The sequence below is a fragment of the Leucoraja erinacea genome, chromosome 9 (genome assembly GCF_028641065.1).
Source record: "Leucoraja erinacea ecotype New England chromosome 9, Leri_hhj_1, whole genome shotgun sequence".
Lineage (NCBI taxonomy): Eukaryota > Metazoa > Chordata > Chondrichthyes > Rajiformes > Rajidae > Leucoraja > Leucoraja erinaceus.
Window position 1 is genome coordinate 60,696,593 of NC_073385.1, and position 23,561 is coordinate 60,720,153.

At 41.0% G+C, this 23,561-nt stretch overlaps 2 protein-coding genes across 2 annotated transcripts in view; both read right to left on the reverse strand.

Moving 5' to 3' along the window:
- knl1 (kinetochore scaffold 1) overlaps nt 1–4,330 on the reverse strand; it is a 30,840-nt gene extending 26,510 nt beyond the window's left edge. The window contains exon 1 of the mRNA XM_055640960.1: nt 1,316–4,330. Coding sequence (XP_055496935.1) covers nt 1,316–4,195 — 2,880 coding nt within the window. The 5' untranslated portion in view covers nt 4,196–4,330. The remainder of the gene's footprint in view (nt 1–1,315) is intronic.
- A 1,056-nt stretch (nt 4,331–5,386) lies between these two features.
- On the reverse strand, nt 5,387–23,430 carry LOC129700462 (kinetochore scaffold 1-like). Its single transcript, XM_055640965.1, has 10 exons — nt 23,302–23,430; nt 20,982–21,025; nt 15,911–15,953; nt 13,425–13,484; nt 12,948–13,015; nt 9,207–9,304; nt 9,020–9,059; nt 8,394–8,431; nt 6,045–6,108; nt 5,387–5,817 (listed from the first exon to the last, which is right to left on the reverse strand). The coding sequence occupies exons 2-10, from the start codon at nt 21,014–21,016 to the stop codon at nt 5,529–5,531; spliced, it is 735 nt and encodes a 244-aa protein (XP_055496940.1). The 5' UTR covers nt 21,017–21,025; nt 23,302–23,430; the 3' UTR covers nt 5,387–5,528.
- Nucleotides 23,431–23,561: the final 131 nt, after the last annotated feature.

Consider the following 23,561-nt stretch of genomic DNA (forward strand, 5'->3'; position numbering starts at 1 on the left):
CTTTTTCTCACAGAGAGTGGCGAGTCTGTGGAATTCTCTGCCTCAGAGGGCGGTGGAGGCAGGTTCTCTGGATGCTTTCAAGAGAGCTAGATAGGGCTCTTAAAAATAGGGGATATGGGGAGAAGGCAGGAACGGGGTACTGATTGGGGATGATCAGCCATGATCACATTGAATGGCGGTGCTGGCTCGAAGAGCCGAATGGCCTACTCCTGCACCTATTGTCTATCATATCAAAAATGTTACAATTTTACTTGACTCAGCTTGAAAAAAAGATTGTTCACAATGGATGGTAATTTTGATCTTTCTTTCAAAGCAGATTGAATTCCACTTGAATTGGGATGTACAGATTAAATGTAGCTGAAAAAGAGTGAACTCTGAAAAAACATTATTCAAAACAAATCCAATATTATCTGGTGAACTTTATTCAAGGCGGACTCCAATAAGTACTTAACCACAATCTCCCTTGTAACTTTATTTGTGTGGGAGAAAGGGGGAGGTAAGCAGGATTCAGTTCCCGTACATGGAATATTCAAGTGAATAGTTAAGTGGTCAGTAAATCTAAATGCCAATTCATTAAAGCCACTTTTTAATGGAGCTAATGGAACTTATAAAAAACTAATTGAAAAGAAAATCCAAAATGTCACAATAGACGAGTCCTTCCTGGGTCGCACTAGGGTTCCGTCCCCGAAATATGTTCGCAACTCAATCCTCAAGTTGGAAATGCAGCTACATCGCATTTAATTTTTCTTTCAACGAGCCAACCAAGGGTAGCATGTGGTTAAAATAGGGTCTTTAACTCAACACATTAACTTAACTTTCTCTGAAAGATGGTATGAAATTGTCTTTAACACAACCCAATAAGGTCCTGCCTTAAGATGACATTAAGATGTCATCTTAATTTATTTATAACATTATCTACATATAATGTTGATTAAGCTGTAATTCTGGTTTTTGTGAATAAATTGACAACCATTAAGTTTATAGGGGCTAAAACCACATACCAGAAAGTCAGTATTTCCAGCAGCTTCAATCATTAGAGACAATAAGCTCAAGGTCAATTTCTAGTTCAGTTTGAACTGTATTCCTTACCACAATTTATTAATTAAAAATGGATTGAAGCCGCTGAACACGCAGTCCTTTGGTTGACACCCATCCCGCTCCCCACCTCCGCTTCCCCCCCCCCCTCTTCCCCTTTCCCCCCCCCTCCTCCTCTTCCCCCCCCCCCCCCTCTTCCCCCCCCCCCCCTTCCCCCCCCCCCCCCCCCCCTCTTCTCCCCCCCCCTCTCTCTCCTCATGCACATTTTTTTTCATCTTACCTCGTTTCTTGAAGACTCAGTGCCTTCACGCCCCATTGTCCTCATCATTTTTATTTTATTGCATGCATTTCCACTTTCTTCTTCTTCTTCACTCCAAACCCGTTTCTGGCTAGGCCTTTGCTCCACTGTTGAAAATGTTTTTGAGTGTACGAGAGCTTGGCCTATTGCATTGATATCTTGCTCAGGAGCAGATGAAACTTCTTTATACTGCTGTTTATCAATGGCTAGAGAGTGGACTGCATTAGACTTCCAGCAGCAAGATGGTTTCACCCCATCCAATGTTTTGCTTTCTACTTCAGCACAATCAGAAACCTGCATTTTATATGTTTGTTCCTCAGGGTCATCATTAGGCTCAAGTATATTTGACCTCTCAAGATCTTCTGATTTGTACTTTACATTCAGATGTGAATCAGAGCAGAGATGTTCTACTGTTGATTTTACTACATTTTGATGGTTTGAATTTACAATTCTGCACGGATTTCTTCTACTAGGCAGTTTCGGAAGGATTTGAGACATAAGTGTGTCCTTAACAAGTGAATGTTGTTTTGGGAAACAAGGCCTTGCATTAAGTGTTTGACAATCAGCAGGGACATTACCATCCACTTGAGTGTTTTCTAACGCAGTGTTTGAAGTTATATTGTTCATGCAATTCATTTTTAGAAGAGATGACACATTAGGTAGACTTGACTTTCTGGATGCATTGCATTCATCTTTGTTTTTTGTTGTACCTGCAGATTCAGTTCCGGTCCCACAAGCAGAACATTCAGTAACCTGATATTGAACAAACTCTCCAGAGGCTGCTTCCCTAGTCTGATCAATGAGTGCTTTCTGCTGGACTTCAAGGTCTTTGAGTGTTACGGAAGTGAGAGAATTCTCTATGGAAGGAACAGATTGCGTGGCTCCCTTTAGATTACTTTTTTCATGACGTTCAGTTATGCACATTGAATCAGCATCCAAATTGCTTTGAATGTTACAACTGCCATTTTCCATTTGGTTACTAAGGTAATTTTGCCCCTTTTCATGCATCATTGTGGATTTACCAGATTCATCGTGCCTCCTGTGAACAGGCAGCTTGTCACCTGTTGAAATCAATGCTACCTGATCAGACACCATGCTTTTTGTATTGGAATATGACAAAACAGATCGAACAGAATTTGAATTCAAGGTCATTTTAGCAGAACAAAATGCTCCATTTGCAACTGTCCCAAGGCTTCCACTATTAGCATCAATCGTACAGGATTTAGTCGGGTTCATATTATATGCTTCTGAAAAGATTGTGGACATACCAATAGGAATGCAACCAGCTGAACCCACTGTTAACTTTACAGCAGGACTTGGACTACCATTTTCAATTGCAACCGAAAGGCTTCTGTTAATATCTGTGTCATTTGTTTCTGAAACCACTTTAGTCTTATCACAAGGAAAGGGTGCACTTGAACTAACTGTGCAAATTGCCACTGACTCGCGACCACCATTGTCAATTCTAACTGTGTGACTTCTAGCTAAATCCATATCATTTGCCTTGGACAATATCATGGTTTTTTCATTGGATAAGGAAGCCAATTTTGACCCAGGAATACTCATTCTGGAATTCTTCTTTGTTGGCTGCAATGGTTTATTTGAAACTTGCTCTACACTGCCACTTTCAATTGCATCTGTGTGACATTGCGTGATATCCATGTGATTTTCTTCTGAAAAAATCAAGGTCTTCTCAAGAGGAACAGATGTACTTGATCCAATCATGCGAATTGGCACTGGCCCAAGACAATTGTCAATATTAAGTGTGTGGCATTTAGTTAAATCCATATCATTTGTCTCTGAAAACACCACTGTTTTATCATTGGGTAATGATGTCAATATAGATCCAGGAATACTCATTCTGGAATTCTTCTTTGTTGGCTGCAATGGTTTATTTGAAACTTGCTCTACACTGCCACTTTCAATTGCATCTGTGTGACATTGCGTGATATCCATGTGATTTTCTTCTGAAAAAATCAAGGTCTTCTCAAGAGGAACAGATGTACTTGATCCAATCATGCGGATTGGCACTTGCCCAAGACTACAATTGTCAATGTTAAGTGTGTGGCATTTGGTTAAATCCATATCATTTGTCTCTGAAAACACCATTGTTTTATCATCGGGTAACGATGTCAATATAGATCCAGGAATACTCAGTCTGGCATTCTTCTTTGTTGGCTGCAATGCTTTACTGGAAACTTGCTCTAGACTGCCACTTTCAATTGCATCTGTGTGACATTGCGTGATATCCATGTGATTTTCTTCTGAAAAAATCATGGTCTTCTCAAGAGGAACAGATGTACTTGATCCAATCATGCGGATTGGCACTGGCCCAAGACAATTGTCAATGTTAAGTGTGTGGCATTTGGTTAAATCCATATCATTTGTCTCTGAAAACACCATTGTTTTTTCATTGGGTAACGATGTCAATATAGACCCAGGAATACTCAGTCTGGAATTCTTCTTTGTTGGCTGCAATGGTTTATTTGAAACTTGCTCTACACTGCCACTTTCAATTGCATCTGTGTGACATTGCGTGATATCCATGTGATTTTCTGAAAAAATCATGGTCTTCTCAAGAGGAACAGATGTACTTGATCCAATCATGCGAATTGGCACTGGCCCAAGACAATTGTCAATGTTAAGTGTGTGGCTTTTAGTTAAATCCATATCATTTGTCTCTGAAAACACCATTGTTTTATCATTGGGTAATGATGTCAATATAGATCCAGGAATAGTCAGTCTGGAATTCTTCTTGGTTGACTGCAATGCTTTATTTGAAACTTGTCCTAGATGGCCACTTTCAATTGCACCTGTATGACTGTGTGTGATATCCATGTGATTTGCTTCTGAAAATTCCATGGTCTTATCAAGAGGAACAGATGTACTTGATCCACCTGTGCAGATTGGCACTGGCCCAAGACTACATTGTCAATGTTAAGTGTGTGGCATTTGGTTAAATCCATATCATTTGTCTCTGAAAACACCATTGTTTTATCATCGGGTAACGATGTCAATATAGATCCAGGAATACTCAGTCTGGAATTCTTCTTTGTTGGCTGCAATGCTTTACTGGAAACTTGCTCTACACTGCCACTTTCAATTGCAGCTGTGTGACATTGTGTGATATCCATGTGATTTTCTTCTGAAAAAATCATGGTCTTCTCAAGAGGAACAGATGTACTTGATCCAATCATGCGGATTGGCACTGGCCCAAGACAATTGTCAATGTTAAGTGTGTGGCATTTGGTTAAATCCATATCATTTGTCTCTGAAAACACCATTGTTTTATCATTGGGTAATGATGTCAATATAGATCCAGGAATAGTCAGTCTGGAATTCTTCCTGGTTGACTGCAATGCTTTATTTGAAACTTGTGCTAGATGGCCACTTTCAATTGCATCTGTATGACTGTGTGTGATATCCATGTGATTTGCTTCTGAAAACACCATGGTCTTCTCAAAAGGAACAAATGTACTTGAACCAACTGTGCTAATTGGCACTTTCCTGAAACTTGCATTGTCAAATGTACCTGTGTGGTTTTTAGTTATATCCATATCGTTGTCATTTAAAAAAAGCAATGTTTTGTCAGGATAACCTGACAGAATATCCAGAGATCTTGAGGTCCGTTTAGTTGTACCCGGAGCCTTATTCTGCTTGGATTTCCCCAAGGATTCAAAACCCGTGAATGTATGTCGATCAGAACTACTGGATGGCAGTATTGATCTTTCATTTCTTTTAGTTGTGACAACTAGTGGTTGAATTTGATTTGTAACGTTCTCTATCATTTGGACACCATTAGGTTCAATAGCATTTCTAGTCACACCTGTAAAAACCTCTCCAAACACAACAGCTTTATCTTGAGGAAGGAACAAACTAAGTGATCCTCTATTGTCTAGTTTCTCTGTGTTATTAGGTCCCTTAACTGAATGACAAGTATCAGATTTCTCCAAGACAAGGTTGTTAATTGCAACAGTGTGGCATCTGATATTCTCCTTATCGTGGTCTGGAAATAATATCATTTTATTGGCATCTAAATTGTCGATAGTGCGGTTTTGGAACATCGAGTTAGTTGTCAATTCCAGAGCTTTGCAAGGTGAAGTAACAGGAAATGCTGCCTTTTTATATATCTGCTCCTCAAAGCTGGAGCGCATGGATATAATTCTATTCTCTGTCTCAGTCTGTTTTACTCTACTCAAGAATGATTTAAAATCAATTGTCTTTTGATGTTTGGGAACTGTATTGTGTCTGACAGAACTAAATAACATATCAGAAACATCTTCTCCTTTGCCATGACTCGTGTTAGAACTTTGTGGCCATGTAGAATCAACTTCAGCCAAGGAACATCTGAAGTCAATCTTTTTTTGAAATTCTGCTGTAAATTTTGATTCCGAAGATGTGACTGTTTCTTCACCTCTTCGCACTTCAAGCCCAGAAATGGAGAAGAATTGATGTTTACTGAGAGTTTGAGGATGTTCACAGCACTGTTTAAAAATTGAAAGTTAAATCACATTTAATCGTATCGTAATAATTAAATCGCATCCTAATTATTTACTAAAAAAAACTCTCCGAATTGTGATGCTTTTATAATTTCAGTAAACCAGATAATGGCCTTACAAATAAACACTTTCAATCAATTTTGAAATTAAGCTGTGCACATAAATGATTATACCTTACGTGTCCTCATAAAGTGAATGCAAAAAAGCCTTACATTCCACAAATTACCTCTGACTGTAGAGACGTTCGGAGAGGCGCATGAAGCAGTGCATCCATACCTTTGTATAGACAAAAAAAATCTGTCAATACTGCATTAACCCTTTATAGGTTCATCCAGTTTTGTAAAATCATACATCAACTTTGCTTTAACAAACATTTGTTTATAACATAATTCAAAGGATATTGCCTCTGCATCTCCCTTGAAATAAAATGCATAGAATCACCTTACCATGGTGTTAAAATGCTCTCTGAGACACTGTGCTCAAAACAATACAGCATAATCTGAACCAATTCTTTGAGATGGGAAAAATATTTGGGCGAGCAGAAATGTTACAACAGTTTAAAAAAGGGATGGTAAAGGATGCTCAATCGCTCGAGTCGATTACTAAAGATGTAAAAGCAGCACATTTGGAAAGTAGTGACAGGATCGATGAAAGTCAGCATGGATTTATGAAGTGGAAATCATGCTTGACTAATCTTCTGGAATTTTTTTGAGGATATAACAAGTAGAATGGATAAGGGAGAGCCAGTGGATGTGGTATATCTGTATTTTGAAAAAACCTTTAACAAGGTCCCACACAAGAGATTAGTGTGCAAAATAAAGGGTCTGTCCCACTTTCACCACCTCTGCCGAGTTTGCCCTCGACTCATACTCGTAGCATGGTCGTCACGAGGTCGTAGGTAGGTCATAGTTAGGTCGTGATGCTAGTCGTAGGTACTTAGTGGCATCAAGTAGGTCGGGGCGCTTTTCTAGCCTGATGAAAAATGTCCACAAGTTAAAAAGGGCGTGAAAGTGGGACAGACCCTTTAAAGCACATGGTATTGGGGGCAGGGTATTGACATGGACAGAGAACTGGTTGGCAGACAGGAAGCATAGAGTAGGGTCCTTTTCAGAATGGCAGGCAGTGACCAGTGGGGTACCGCAAGGGTTGGTGCTGGGACCCCAGTTATTTACAATATATATTAATGATTTAGACGAGGGAATTAAATGTAACATCTCCAAGTTTACGGATGACACAAAGCAGGGTGGCAATGATAGCTGCGAGGAGGATGCTATGAGGCGGCAGGGTGACTTGGATAGGTTGGGTGAGTGGGTAGATGCATGGCAGTAATAATGTGGATAAATGTGAGGTTATCCACTTTGGTGGCAAGAACAGAAAGGCAGATTATTATCTGAATGTTGTAAGATTGGGAAAAGGGGAGGTGACAACTGAGTGTGCTTGTACATCAGTTATTGAAAGTAAGCATGCAGTTACAGCAGGCAGTGAAGGGAGCTAACGGCATGTTGGCCTTCATTACAAAACGATTTGAATTTAGGAGCAAGGAGGTCCTACTGCAGTTGTACAAGCCCCTGGTGAGACCATGACTGGAGTATTGTGTGCAATTTTGGTTTTCTAATTTGAGGAAGGGCATTATTGCTATTGAGTGAGTGCAGCGTAGGCTCCCGGGATAGCAGGACAAGCATATAATGAAAGAATGGGTCGACTGGGCTTGTATTCATGGAATTTAGAAAGATGAGAGGGGATCTTATAGAAATATATAACTTCTTAAAGGATTGGACAGGCAAGATGAAGGAAAAATGTTCCCAATGTTGGGGAAGTCCAGAACCAGGGGGTCACAGTTTAAGATTAAGGGGAAGGCTATTTAAGACTGAGATGAGAAAAACGTTTTTCACCTAGAGAGTTGTGAATCTGTGGAATTCTCTGCCACAGAAGGCAGTGGAGGCCAATTTACTGGATGTTTACAAGAGAGATTTAGCTCTTAGGGCTAAAGAAATTAAGGGTTATGGGGGAAAAAACAGGTACGAGGTACTGATTTTGGATGATCAGCCATGATCATATGGAATGGTGGTACTGGCTCGAAGGGCTGAATGGTCTACTCCCGCACCAATTTTTCTATGTTTTTGTTAGGTTTCATAAAGGGCTATTTGGAGAAGCAATTAGTGCAACAAAGCCATGACCCTGAATGTTAAATGGACAATGACAGATTCTCATTTCAAATACAGGGAAAGGTGTCTTGCGGGCAATTGGATTTGACGACAGCCAGGAATCAAAAAAAGTCAATATAAATCAAAACAGCAAGGAGGATAGTTGACAGGAAGTGCGACCTAACGCATTCCAACGCAAAAATGGACAAACACTTTGAATCAAGGGCAGCGCAAAATAGAAATCAAAGAATGTTTAAGAAAAAATAGGTTAAATTATTTCTTATTGTTCCTTTATTCAGTTCTGGGTAGCTCTCCATTTTGTGAGAAACATTTATTAATTGATTGTTTAAAAAGTGAGGCATTGTAACAAAAATAATACAAGTATAATCGGCGAAGGGAGAGAATATTTTTACTAACCAGCAATCTTGCAATTTGTATCTTGTGGCATCATATCTCTGAAATAAAAACAAGCTCGTGTTGTTTGACGTTACACATGTTCAAGTATATTTTTTCAGCAGATTCAATCTTAGCCACAGTTGCTGTACAGGAGAAAATTTCCAATGTTCTTAAAATTTTAAACTGTAAAATTTGTACAAAGCCAAATGCAGGCAACTCAAATGTAAAATAATAAAAACCCATCACCACTTTCACTACGGTATATTCATCGCTAAGGACACAGGAGATAGGCAGTCTCCAGGTTCGAAGAAAATAGAAGCCAAGGGAACATCCAAAAGTACAGCTGTATTACTAACGGAGCCAACATGAAAGACTCATCTGCGTAGTACTTGGTTTAGCCCAGGTATTTGAAAGTATTTTAGAGCTCTTAAGAGTAAATTGCTGCACACCAAAGAAAAAGAAGAATTGGCGATTGGCGAATTAGACTTTGCGGTTACTCAAATATATATATTCCCTACTGAGCAACACTGTGAGAGACAGAATGCCTTCAAACTAATTGCAGCGGTTTAAGAAAACAGCTCACTGATTCATGGAGAGTTAGGGATGAGCAACAATTGGCACCTGTAATGGAATAACAATTCAATTACCTTCCCAACTCTTCCTGCAGATTATCTTTATCACCGTCTCCTAAAAATGAACAAAATTTAAAATGAATTACAAATAAAAACATTATGCTTACTTTAAACAATTTGAAAAAAATCCTTTAAGTTTATATTCAAATAGCACCCCCGTTTTCATTCTCCCAGAACTCTTGCCATAAAAAAAATCACGTACTTGTATTATAAGTCTCCATGTTTTGTTTGCACTGTAATGTGCTGATCATTTCATCATCTTCCTCATCAGCTTGTATTATTTTATCAGTCACAAACTCTCTGAAGGGAAAAGACAATAAAAAAAAAATTGTGCTTACTAATCATTGTTTTCAATATTTGTCCCTTTGATCCATTTCCAAAGGTCAGTGCTTTCCAATATTCCCACTGTGGGAAGCATTGTAGTTCAGGTCTGCAAAAACTTTGACTCATCTGGAAAATCTTCCACCTTGTGCCCTGCTGCAAACAACAAGTCTCAAAAACATTTTTTTTAAATGTGGGCTTCTTGGTCTTGCTGCAGTCCTTCTGTTAAACGTGCTTTGTCTTGTTTGGTAGAGTGTTCCAGGATTTTGGTCCAATTATAATGCAGACTCAGTGATGCACTCCCAAACTGGAATGTCTGACCTGCAGGGCAAACTGTTCAGAATGGCGTGCCCATGTGACCGCTGCCTCCTCTGAATTGATGATTTAAATTGTAGGTTTGCAAAATACTGTTAGAATATTATATTCAAGATCAACTGTCAAGATAAATAAATGCTGTGTACTAGTGGCGAGGGATTGCATGTTTAGGATAATTGACGGGGTACCAATCAAATGTGTGCTTAGTCCTAAATGATGTCAAACTACTCGAGTTGTTGGCAATGTCCTCAGCCATGTCAGTGATTAGCAACTCATTATTCTTAATGTATCAAGCAGATTGTGAAATAGCTATTTGGTATCTAGAGATGAGTTATTCATTGCACAACCTGCTTTTCTACCACATTATATACAGTGCTGTGGTGCGTGGGTCTCAAAAAGGAAGAGAGGAGTCAAGTATTTTGAGAGGCACCTTCAATTATGTTCCTCCCAGTTGTAGGGAAGTCCAAAAGAGAGAGAGATGGCACCCAAACCCCTGCCTTTAAACCCTCTGGTTAAGGGCTGCCTCCGGACTGAACCACTCCCGTGCCAAGGGGTTCGACAGTTATGATGGCGCGACCCTTGGGAGCCGCCACAGTGCATTCAAAAAATATTCAGACCCCTTCACTTTTTCCACATTTTGTTACATTACAGCCTTATTTTAAAATGGATTAAAACATTTTTTTTTAAATCAATCTGCACACAAAACCCCAGAATGAAGAAGTGAAAACAGGTGTTTAGAAATTTTTGAAAATTAAAAAGAAATAACTGAAATATCACATTTACATAAGTACTCAGACCCTTTGCTATGGCACTCAAAATTGTGTCGGATTGTCGGACAGGATTGTGTCAAGACACAGGTCTGGGAAAGGGTATAAAACAATTTTTGCAGCATTGCAGGTCCCGAAGAGCCCAGTGGCCTCCGTCATTCTTAAATGGAAGAACTTTGGAACCACCAGGACTTTTCAGAGAGCTACCCTCCCAGCCGAACTGAGCAATCGGGGAGAAGGGCCTTGGTCAGGGAGGTGACCAAGAACCCAGTGGTCTCTCTGACGGAGCTCCAAAGTTCCTCTGGGGAGATGGGAGAACTTTCCAGAAGGCTACTATATCTGCAGCACTCCACCAATCAGTTCTTTATGACAGAGTGGCCAGACTGAAGTCACTCCTCAGTAAAAGGCACATGACAGCCCGCTTGGAGTTTGCCAAAAGGCACCTAAAGGACTCTCAGACCATGAGAAACAAGATTCTCTGGTCTGATTAAACCAAGCTTGAACTCTTTGGCCTGAATGCCAAGCGTCACATCTGGAGGAAACCAGGCACTGCTCATCACCTGGCCAATACCATACCGCATCATGCTGTGGGGATGTTTTTCAGCTGCAGGAACTGGGAGACTATTCAGGATCAAGGGGAAAATGAATGGAGCAAAGTACAGAGAGATCCTTGATGAAAACCTGCTCCAGAGCATTCTGGACCTCAGACTGGGGCGAAGGTTCACCTTCCAACAGGACAATGACCCTAAGCACACAGCCATGACAACGCAGGAGTGGCTTCGTGACAAGTCTGTGAATGTCCTTGAATGGTCCAGCCAGAGCTCGGACTTGAACCGATCGAACATCTCTGGAGGGTCCAGAAAATAGCTGTGCATCGACGCTCCCCATCCAACCTGCAGAGCTTGAAGGATGGTAGAAATTACCCAAATATGGGTGTGCCAAGCTTGTAGCATCATACCTAAGAAGACTGGAGGCTACAATCGCTGCCAAAGGTGCCTCAACTAAGTACTGAGTAACGGGTCAGAATACTTAAGAAAATGTGATTTCAGTTATTTTGTTTAAATAAGTTTGCAAAACATTGTGTAGATTGATGATGGAAAAAATAATATTTTAAACCATTTTAGAATAAGGCTATAACATAACAAAATGTGGAAATAGTGAAGAGGTCTGAATACTTTCTGAATGCACTGTATGTGGCTGGTGCAGTTGATTCTGGCCATGGGAAAAAGTTAGTGATGATGATTCCATTGAATGTCAAGAGTAGGTGGACAAGACAAGATCCTGCCACTTCTCAACCCATGTTTGAGTGCTGTCCAGGTATTTCTGCATGCAAACATGAGTTGCTTCTTTGGCTGAGAAGTTGGGAGTGAAAGTTAGCCTTTTGCAGTTTTCAGTGAGCCTTCCCACTTATGTCCTTATGTTGGAAGGCAGGTCATTATTGAAGCAGCTGAAAATGGTTAGTCCAGGATTATTTGTTGCCTCACTTAATCAACTGTTGCTTTGATATCAAGATCATCTGCCTTTGCATTGCCTGTGGAGTTGTGCCCTTTCGTTCATATTTGTATCAAGAATGTGGTATGGTTTGGAGCCAAGTAAACCTGTTTAAATCCAAACCAGGCATAGGTGAGCATCTCATCGATAAGTGCCGTCACTTTATTAATGATTGCGAGTAGACTAATCGGGTGGTAATAATAGTAAAATGATTAAATTTTACCCCTCCATTTCTACCTATATAATATCAAAGACAGTTTTAGAACAAAAAATTGTCAAAATGCAAGCGGAGTGCTGGAACTACATTCCAAAACTTTCCACCACTTGTGCGAAACTCACTTATAAAGGTATAATTCATCGGTAGACAAAAATGCTGGAGAAACTCAGCGGGTGAAACAGCATCTATGCAGAGAAGGAATAGGCGATGTTTCGGGTCATGACTGATGGGGGGGGCCTAAGGGCCTGTCCCACTTGGGTGTCATTTACGCGACACCCTAAAAATTGGTTGGCGCGTCATGACGCGCGATAAAGCGTGGTGGTGTATGCGGTGACGCACGGTGCCCCAGGATTTTGGAATGCTCAAAACTCCTCGCGTGCCACCTGCGTGTCGTATCCCTTGCGCACACTGAAGTACTGACGGCGTACGTGTAGCACGTGGTGACGCATGAACATTGCCTATGCTAATTCATTATGCGTCACCGTGGGTCAATGTCCGTAACCATGCGCCACCCGTACGCCGTCGACGCGCCATTTGAGCGCCACACCACGTGACCACCCTGGTATAAAGTGAGCGTAGTTTTAAAAAAATTCACTGGGAAAATCCTTGCCACGGAGATCGGACTAAGTACAAACGACAGCGCAAATGGGTCCCAAAAGAAGCAGGGCTCTCAACAGCAGCTGGCGCGCGACTGTCGTACTGCTAGACGATTTTCACGCGACAATCACTACCGGCCTGTCGCGTAAATGATGCACAAATGACACAAGTGGGGCAAGCCCTTAAATGCGAACTGAGCGGAGAGGTGTTGGGCAAAGGTATAATTCATACTAACTTAATTTCTTTAGTCTCGGCAAAACTGACTCTTCGAGAGCTCCTGCGGAATTTTCCAACGGGCTCCAACTAAAAATTAGAATAAATAGAAAATTGATTAGATTCTCAAATTTGCAACACCTTAGTTTTGGGTTCCTGATGCGAAACATATCAACAGTCTTAACAATCTGAAAACATTTCCCTTGTTCTTAATGTAAAACAAATATCACCAAAGGCACATTTTCAAAATGTTATTCTATGCCAAATGCGCAATAACAAATAAGATGAGATGAAATATATTTGCATCTCAATGTGTGCTTTGTCCACTATAGGCTGATTTCAGCATTGTTCCCATTCCCTACATTTTTTACTTTCAATTTACTTGATACATATTGGGTCAGCATTTCTTGCAGTAAAATGCATCTACTAAATCATCCATAATGCAACAATTTTGCATTACTAAACAGCTCTACAATATTTCTGGAATAAATATGATTACCTTTTGGCTGATATCAGTTTCTTTTAAAGTTCTGAGTGGACTTCGGGAAGCTTTTAAGATCTTGGGAGAGATGACGGAAAAGGGAATAAACATTAGAGAAAGGGTTAATATTATTTGCTGGATTCTAGCAAAGGTTAGCAATTTCAAGCATTGTTGTAGGTTAAACAGAGGTGCCTGGTAAACACACATCTTTGTACAAATAATTCATCCTGGTGCAACTGCAAATTGACAATTAACTCAGTTAGGAACATCAAGAGAAGAATAGAATTTGTGCTGGGTAGTAGTCCTATTAAAGTTAATTATGTATAAATGAATGCTTGCAGATGTCCAGGACTGAAAGTGTGGACTGTGCATTGTGGCATCACAGGCAGAACAAGTACATCCACGTACAAATTAATTGAATCACGGGCTATTTCTTGATAGAGGTCTATTTCTTGATAGAGGTCTATTACTTGATAGAGGTCTTTAAAATGATGAGAGGGATAGACAGAGTTGATGTGGACAAGCTTTTCCCTTTGAGAATAGGGAAGATTCAAACAAGAACACATGACTTCAGAATTAAGGGACAGAAGTTTAGGGGTAATATGAGGGGGAACTTCTTTACTCAGAGAGTGGTAGCGGTGTGGAATGAGCTTCCAGTGGAAGTGGTTGAGGCAGGTTCATTGGTATCATTTAAAAATAATTTGGATAGGCATATGGATGAGAAGGGAATGGAGGGTTATGGTATGAGTGCAGGCAGGTGGGACTAAGGGGAAAAAAAAGTTGTTCGGCACGGACTTGTAGGGCCGAGATGGCCTGTTTCCGTGCTGTAATTGTTATATGGTTATTTTTTGATATGATGCGTTTTTATGTCCACCATTTATTTTTATATTTAAAACGGATAACATTCAAAATTCATCATGTGCCCACTGTTAGAGAAGAACACGTCATGCAATTCATGAAAATGGATATAGGTAAGCAAAGATCACCACCTTGCATTAACATTGCTCAAAGTCACAGTGGGAGATCGCAAAGTTAGGATGGCCAGGCCAAGTTTCTGTATCCAGTATTACCAAGCAAAGGCTCGAAACTGAATAACTATCACCGAAGTGGACGGACAGGTGTGGGGCCACAAAGGTAGACAACAAGAGATGAGGCTTTCCTAACTTGGAAATGTAAGGATCAAAGAAAGACAAGCAATGCCCCGAAGAAAATTAGGAGGCAGGAGTCTCTCAGCTCAAGCACCATGTACCAACACCTCATTTAAGTTGGTCATAAAACCATACGACCTGTGAAAAAACAACTTCTAACTGCTGCAATGAAGAAGAAATTATACCAGCGAGCCTTAAAATATAAAAATTGGACATGCGAGGACTGGAGAAATGTGTTATTCTGTGACAAAAAACATACCTGGTTCATAACCAATGCATCCAACATGCTTGGAGATCAGCTGGAGGGCCAGTGAGAAAACACCACATTGACCAGTTTATCAAACATCCTGAAAAATGTTTTAGCAATTACGGTGTTGGTCCACTGCACCCCGTTGACCTAGATGATGAGGTCACCCCAATACACTGATATAATACAGAGAAGTGTGGTGCTGGAGATAGCAAAGAGTTTTCCAGATAGATCTGGGATATTCCAGCAAGATCGTGCACACAATTGGTGACCAATTTTTCCAGCAGAAAGTGATACGTCTTAGACTGGCCTGGTAACATATCCGACCCATATCACTTTGAGTACTTGTGGTCAATAATCAAGGAGAGATTGAAAACAAAGAACTATTCCACAAGATAGAAGCTATCAAGGCCATACTTTAGTTGTGGTATCAAGATGAAAAAATCCCCAGAAACAGTCTGGTCGATTCTACGCCAAATCATGTTAAAGACTTGTTAAAGAACCGTGTAGTGTACTAAAGACATGATGGCGCAATGGTAATTAATAAAAAGGTAGCCCAGTGACATTTTGACTTGTTTTATCCAACGTATGCTTGATTCAATTAATTTGCACAAGTATAAATTTTGACTCGGGAATGTAAACTAAATAACCTATAAACCAAAAAATTCTAGAAAACTTTTCAAAAATGAAAACCAGGAACAAAATTTGCAGTAGACATGACAGATATAAACACCCTGACATGCTCCTTGCAACTCTACTACGTCATGCACATTATCAAAGAGTACATGTGAACAATGAAGACACAGAGAACTGAAAAATCACCACTAAAATAATAACATCAGGCGAAAACACTGGCAAAGATAATTGCAATAAAAATTGAGTTATATAGTGTCATCAGACATCATTGGTCAAGGGATAAATATTTTTAAAAAGCATATCTTGAAAATCAATTATTTAAATATTACAATCCTAATTTGATTCACTTGCTAAATTTCAGTTGCAACTTATGCAATAATGTCTCAAGCTTTAAAATATTAGAGAAACAAAGAGAGCATTAATGGAAAATACATTAAGGTGATGTGACAAGAACAATTGATTAACAAACTTACTCCTGACTGTCTCCTCTTGCAATGCCCTTCCACAAGTTCACCACTAAAAAAGAAAAGCACATGAGAAATTAAGAACAGGTTTGTTCATGAGTTTAAACTCAAATGGTACAAGAACAGCTGGGCACAAAATGCTGGACTAACTCAGCGGGATAGGCAACATCTCCGAAGAGAAGGAATGGGCGATGTTTCAGGTCGAGACCCTTCTTCAGACTGGCACAAGAACATGATCCAAATCAGGAGTGAAGCAGTTGAGAGGCGAGAAGTTGGTACAGATTGTGACAAAAGCAAGTTTAGGATAAGCAGGAGCACAGCAGGGAGTGAGGAAGGACTGTTGGATTAAATTGCATTTATTTCAATACGAGAGGACTGACAGGCAAGGCAGAGAAAATGAGAGAGTGGCTAGGTGCATGCAACTGATGTTATAGCTATTACAGAAACCTGGCTAAGAGAGGGACAGAACTGTCAGTTTATTGTTCCAGGGTACAGATGCTACACGCAAGACGGAGTTGGGGGGGTAAAAAGGTGGGGAGTTGTTTTACTGATTAAGGAGAACATCACAGCAATAGTCCAAGATGACATTACTGATGGTTATCCATAAGGCTATACAGATGAAGCTGAGAAATAAAAAGTATTTGATCACCTTGTAGGGTGTGTGCTTTAGGCCCCCAAGCAGTCAATGGGAAATCAGAAGGTGAAACATGTTGGGTGATTGCGGAGAACTGCAAATCTAATAGGGGTGTAATTGTAGGGATTTAAAATTTCCCCAACATGGACTTGGCCTGCCGTAGTGTCACGGACAGGGTGGAATTTCTTAGAAGTGTTCATGTCATTAAGCAAGAAAATGTACAGAGAAGATTTACGCATATGTTGCCAGGAGCCCAGGACTTGAGCTGCAGGGAAATGTTGGACAGGCTGGGGCTTTATTCCTTGGAGTGCTGGAGACTGAGGGTGATCTTATGGAGGTGCATAAAACCACAAGGGGAATAGGGGGAGGGTGAATGCACAAAATATTTTAACCAAGGGAGGGGGAATTCAATAATCAGAGGATTTAGGTTTATGGTCCTATCACCCAAGAAGGGAAATTTAATTCAATTCAATTCAACTTTATTGTCATTGCACAGATACAAGTATAGGTACAACAAAATGCAGTTTAGCGTCTGGTCATAATCATTGTGCAAGATAGTAGAAGGAGAAAATAAAAATACAGAATAAGCATACAATAGAGTAAAAGAGTACTGGTTAACAATGTGTGGAATGTGGATGGATTAGAAAAAAAACTGGTACATAGGCAAATACTGTATACAAATGGGAGAGACTAAAGATATCTAGCGACGGAACTCCGAGTTCAGCAGTGTAATAGTGTTATTGAAAAAGCTGTTCCTCATCCTGCTTGTGCGAGACCTGAAGCTCCTGTACCGCCTCCCTGATGGGAGGAGGGCAAACAGTCCATGGTTAGGGTGGGAGGGGTCCTTGATGATTTTCCCGGCCCGTCTCAGACACCGTTTTCGGTGGAGGGCATCCATGGCAGGGAGCGGGGCACCGATGATGTGCTGAGCGGTTTTCACCACCCGTTGTAGTGCCTTCCTGTCAGCTGCGGTGCAACTGCTGTACCATACCGTGAAGCAGGTGGTCAGGATGCTTTCGATGGTACAGCAGTAGAAGTTGGTCAGGATCTGTGGGGACAGGTGAACTTTCTTGAGCCTCCTCAGGAAGTAAAGGCGCTGCTGCGCCTTTTTGATCTATTTGGTGGTATTGAGGGACCAGGACAGATCCTCCAAGATGTGTACCCCGAGGAATTTGTACTTGGAGACGCGCTCCACCTCAGTCCCGTTTATATGGATGGGGGTATGTCTGCCCCCTCTGTTCTTCCTGAAGTCAACAATAATTTCCTTCGTCTTCTTGGAGTTGAGGATGAGGTTATTGTTGGCACACCAGGCTGCCAGGTTCTGGACCTCCTCCCTGTAGGCTGACTCGTCGTTGTCACTGATCAGTCCTACCACCGTGGTGTCGTCGGCAAATTTTATGATGGCGTTGGAGCCATACTTAGGGATGCAGTCATGGGTGAAGAGGGAGTAGAGGAAAGGGCTGAGGTTGTTGATCCTAATAGACTGGGGTCTGTTGGTGAGGAAATCCAGTGTCCAATTGCAGAGGGAGGTGGTGATGCCAAGTCTGCTGAGTTTGGTGATCAAGCTAGCGGGGATGACAGTGTTAAAGGCGGAGCTGGAATCGATGAACAGCAACCTGATGTAGGTGTTATTGCTGTCCAGGTGGGTCAGGGCAGAATGTAGGGCCGCTGATATGGCGTCCTCTGTAGACCTGTTGGTCCGGTAGGCAAACTGATGAGGGTCCAGTGTGGGGGGGAGGCTGGCTTTGAGGTGAGCCAAGATCACCCCCGAACGAACAACCCCTCAGTCTCTCCACCTCTGCTGTACAAGGCACACCGAGCAAGGTGAATGAGCACAAAGCTGCCGGCCCGGATGGCATCCGCGAGCGTGTGCTCAGGGCATGTGCTGGACCTGCTATCCCTGGTCTTCACTGACATTTTCAATCTGGCACAATGGTTGAAAGGGTAACTTTTCCCCTCCCAGAGGATGGTGGATATATGGAACGAGCTGCCAGAGGCGCTGGAGGAGGCAGGTACTATAACATAATTATTTTAAAAAAAAATCTGGACAGGTAAGGTTTAGGGGATATATACCAAAAGCAGGCTAGTGGACTAGCTTAGATGAGATATCTTGTTCGGCATCATGGAGGAGTTTGGTCGAAGGGCTCGTTTCCGTGCTTAATGACTGAGACCAATACCCAAATGAATACTACACCTCTATCTTTGCAGTCAGTTAATTTGAGAGAAAAAAAGTGATAATATAAAAAAGATGCAACAATTAACTGCAGATCTGCACAGCTGTATTACAAGGAAAATTGTAAAAACAATTATATCCCATTTAATTTGCTTAGGAAGGGCTGAAGTAGACACAATATTTAAGACGTGTACTGGGATCACACAGAATTATGACCCATCTCTGCTTATCCTAATACATTCTAAAGAAAACAACCTCATTCTGGACCACTTTCCCCTACAACAGACTTCTTCAGCCAGGACAACATTTTCAGGTATGTTTTTGTATTATCACTTTTTTTCTGCAATACACCGACTACAATTATACACACTATGACCTAATCAATCTGTTGCACTTACACTCCATGCATCAGCATATATTCCATTGCATTCTTACCCACCTGCCCCATTTTCAGAGATCTGTGGCTATGCATTCCACAATACACCTGTTCCTCGAAACTACATTTTTTAAATGTCCTTCTATTTGCTAATTATTCCCATGGTTTATTTAACGATGTCCTTCACAAATACCTAAGATTTTTCTAAATGTCTAGCGCAACCGTCAGTCACTGGATTAAGTGCCTTGATAGTGCAGCCTTGCTAAGAGAAAGAAGCCCGTTTTTGGTTAGCTGCTATGCGATCAATTATGAAACATGCCCCTTGCTTGAAGAGCTTGCATCCATTACATAAAATGAATTACATGTAGTGATCTCAGATAAAGCATTTCAAAGGTATCCAATGACCTGAGTCTTAAGTTCTGCCATGTGCTCATCTCAACAAAAGTATAAAATGAAGTAGCACAACCAGTTGCAGGAGGACAGGGTAATACAGATTACATCTATGTTTTGTGTGGCAAGGCAGTACAGGAACTGATAACAATAAGCCGGCCTTTCAAACTAACAAAATGAGACAACTTTGAAGATGAGTTAAAGCAAGTAAGATAGAGTAGGCACATTTGAATTATCTGCATATAATGTAGTTCATTTAGACCAGAAGACAACTGCAGGAGGCAATGACAAGAGGTGGTTTTCTGACCATGTGGAGACAAGGGAAGGATGTTCAAAGACAGGTGGATAAAATAAGAAGCCATGTAAGCAATGTACCAAAATGTTAATAATCTGGCAAGCTCAGAATTTTGGTTTTGTTGGTTAGGCGGATTTTGCAGACGATTGAATATTATTTCAGGCACTTAATTCAGAAGTCAGGTCAAATAAGGCAGAATACCAAGAATACAATTGCATTCTACTGGAATGGCATCACAAATAAAAATTAGGTTGAGACTAAGACATTAACCTTTCTAGCAAGATTAAATTTAGTAGCCTTTAGGAGTAGTCAAGACCCAACCTGCACGCAAAATGACATTACCAATAACCAATATCTTGGGGATAGAGAGATTAGAATCTTGGCAGTGACTAAGTGTCTTCAGAATGATCATTGGAGAAAATGTGCTGATCACATTTGACAGATACGACCATTCCAAAAACTATAAATCTGAAACAGCCAAACAAAGTGAAGGTTGAAAACCACTGTAAAATGATAATGGCATGTCACAGTGCTGCATCCCATACCCATTCTCAAACAAAGCGGATTTGGCTCCCAACAAAATTGTTTTAACCATCACTTATGGCAAACAGAGATATTTATTTGGGTTTGACCTGCTTTTTGTATTGTTCAATTGAACAATTAGCACATCAGGTGGAACCATCAATTGTATCAAATAGGATACAAAGCAGTGCGGTGGCGCAGCAGTGGAGCTACTGCCTTACAGCGCCAAAGACCCGGGTTCGATCGGTTGCTTGTCTGTACGTTCTCCCTGTGATCTGCATTGGTTTTCTCCGAGATCTTTGGTTTTGCTCCCATACTCCAAAGACGTATGGGTTTGTCGGTTAATTGGCTTGATATAAATGTTAAAAAGTGTCCATATGTGTAGGGTAATATTAATGTGTGGGGATCACTAGTCAATGCGGACAGTGGGTCGAAGGGCCTGTTTCTGCATTGTATCTCTAAACTGAACTATATGAACCACAGCAAAGGCAGAGATGATGAAATGATTGAGGGAGAAAATCCATCAATTTCTACAATCGGAACAAAAAAAACCTTGCTGATATCTTATTTTTCCTTTGTCCTTAATAACAAATGAGGCATTAAACATTGAAACACTTATGAGCACACACAACACACACAGCGGGAAGGCTAATAAAATGAAAGGATATTATTGGAAAAGGCTATGCATACTTGGCCTCTAGAAGTACAGAATAATTTTCATCCATGGTTTAAACCTGCAGTCAGAAAGAAAACAACTTAATATGAAGTTAGGAATCTAACAAATTCACAACAAATATTATGCTACAAATGTGTGGCATAACATTTAAGAGAAGCAGCCAAAGCAGAACCAAAATACAAACAGAAAACATGTTACAAATCTACTCGATTTAGATCCTGCAATAGCAATACAACTCCTGAAATTGTATTACCTAATCACAAATCCAGTATGATTACTCGGCATAAACAAATTGGTCGAGTGGACGGAAAATAATACCCTTGAGATTAACATAAAGAAAACAAAAAAGATTGTATTTGGCTCACCATCTGACTCTCATAAAGTTTCACTTGTTTCCAATAACAAAAAAATCAAGCAGGTGTCTTCACTTAAATACTTGGGGGTAACGATAGACTATCAGTTATCATGGAATAACCACATTGATAAGTTTTGCAATAAGACAAAACAAAGAATCTGGTTTCTTCGTTGACTAAGATCATTCGGAGCAAGTAAACAAATCCTTTTATTATTTTTTACTGCCGTGATAATGAATGTTTTGCAGTATTGAAACACTACTTGGTACAAGAGTCAGTCTGCTACTTCTAAATCAAAACTGCTCCAACAAATAAAAATTTGCTCAAAGATTGTAGGTCAATCACTACAAAAATTGTATCTATCATTCTACCTTAAAAACATACCAAGGATTGCCATTAACATTTCCTCTGACACCAACCACATTCTGAATAGTGAGTACAATTTGTTACCATCAAACCGGAGATATAGGGTTCCAAAATTTAATAAGGTTAGAATAAGGTTTCATAGCAAAAGGATTTGAGTATAGGAGCAGGGAGATTCTACTTCAGTTGTACAGGGTCTTGGTGAGACCACACCTGGAGTATTGCATACAGTTTTGGTCTCCTAATCTGAGGAAAGACATTCTTGCCATAGAGAGAGTACAGAGTAGGTTCACCAGAGTGATTCCTGGGATGTCAGGACTTTCATATGAAGAAAGACTGGATAGACTCGGCTTGTACTCGCTAGAATTTAGAAGATTGAGGGGGGATCTCATAGAAACTTACAAAATTCTTAAGGGGTTGGACAGGCAAGATGCAGGAAGATTGTTCCCGATGTTGGGGAAGTCCAGAACAAGGGGTCACAGTTTAAGGATAAGGGGGAAATATTTTAGGACCGAGATGAGAAAAACATTTTTCACACAGAGAGTGGTGAATCTCTGGAATTCTCTGCCACAGAAGGTAGTTGAGGCCAGTTCATTGGCTATATTTAAGAGGGAGTTAGATGTGGCTCTTGTGGCTAAAGGGATCAGGGAGTATGGAGAGAAGGCAGGTACAGGATACCGAGTTGGATGATCAGCCATGATCATATTGAATGGCGGTGCAGGCTCGAAGGGCCGAATGGCCTACTCCTGCACCTAATTTCTATGTTTCTATGAATGAGGGGCTCTTTTGTGCACCAGTCAATCCTTGAACTAAACACGGCGCTTAATCCCAGATCAAACGTACGCTGACGGGCCATAAATGTGGTCTTCTGTTATTGTAATGTCTTGTCGAATGTGGGTATTTGGGGATCCTGTCTTGATATCTTGATGCGTGTCTTCTTTCGCCCCTCTTGTCTTTTTTCTGATGCTGTAAATAGAGCTTCTGTGATGCAAAACAAATTTCAGACTTGCTCTGACAATAAAGTATTATCGTATCGTATTTATTTCAAGAGGGCAAGAATACAAAAACAGGGATGTAATGCCAAGGCTCTATAAGGCCCTGGACAGGCTGCATTTGGAGTGTTGCGAGCAATTTTGTGCACCATATCTGAGGAAGGATGTGCTGGCTTTAGAAAGGATCCAGGGTAGGTTCACAAGAATTATCCCAGGAATTAGTGGATTAACATATGATGAGTGTTTGACGGAACTGGGCCAGTGCTCGCTGGAGATTAGATGGATGAGGGGGGACCTCATTGAAACTTATCAAATAGTGAAAGGTGGGATACAATGAAATCTATGACAGGAATGTCAACCCCATCTAGGTTCAAAGGTTCAACTAGATCTAAATCTATTGTGACATATAACGAACCATTTCTCTCCAATGAACTTTGGAGAGAAGGAATGGGCGACGTTTCGGGACAAGACCCGTCTTCAGACCAACTCACAAGGCCTAAGCCCAACAATTCGTGAATTGTTTTTAAGATAAAACGCGGCGGCATTGAGTGTCGCCCACACCCAGCATCCCACACCGCACCCGACTAATTCACAGACGTTGCATTGAACTGCGTTGCTGTCATTACCTTAACGCTGGACCGCCCAACAACAACAGCAACAGCAGCAGCGGCGCCGCCCGCCCGCCAGCGACCCGCGTTTCTTCACGGCCAGAATTTAAATTCAACCGCCTTTCCGTTGGTCACGCATGCGCGATGAGACTTCACCGCCGTCGGCCGGCACTTTGCACATGCGTATTCGGGATATCGCCGGCCTCCTGCACATGCGCAATTGGTTGATTGACGGCAGCCGGCTGCCTGCGCCTGCGCCGACCGTGGTTCTCGCCGTC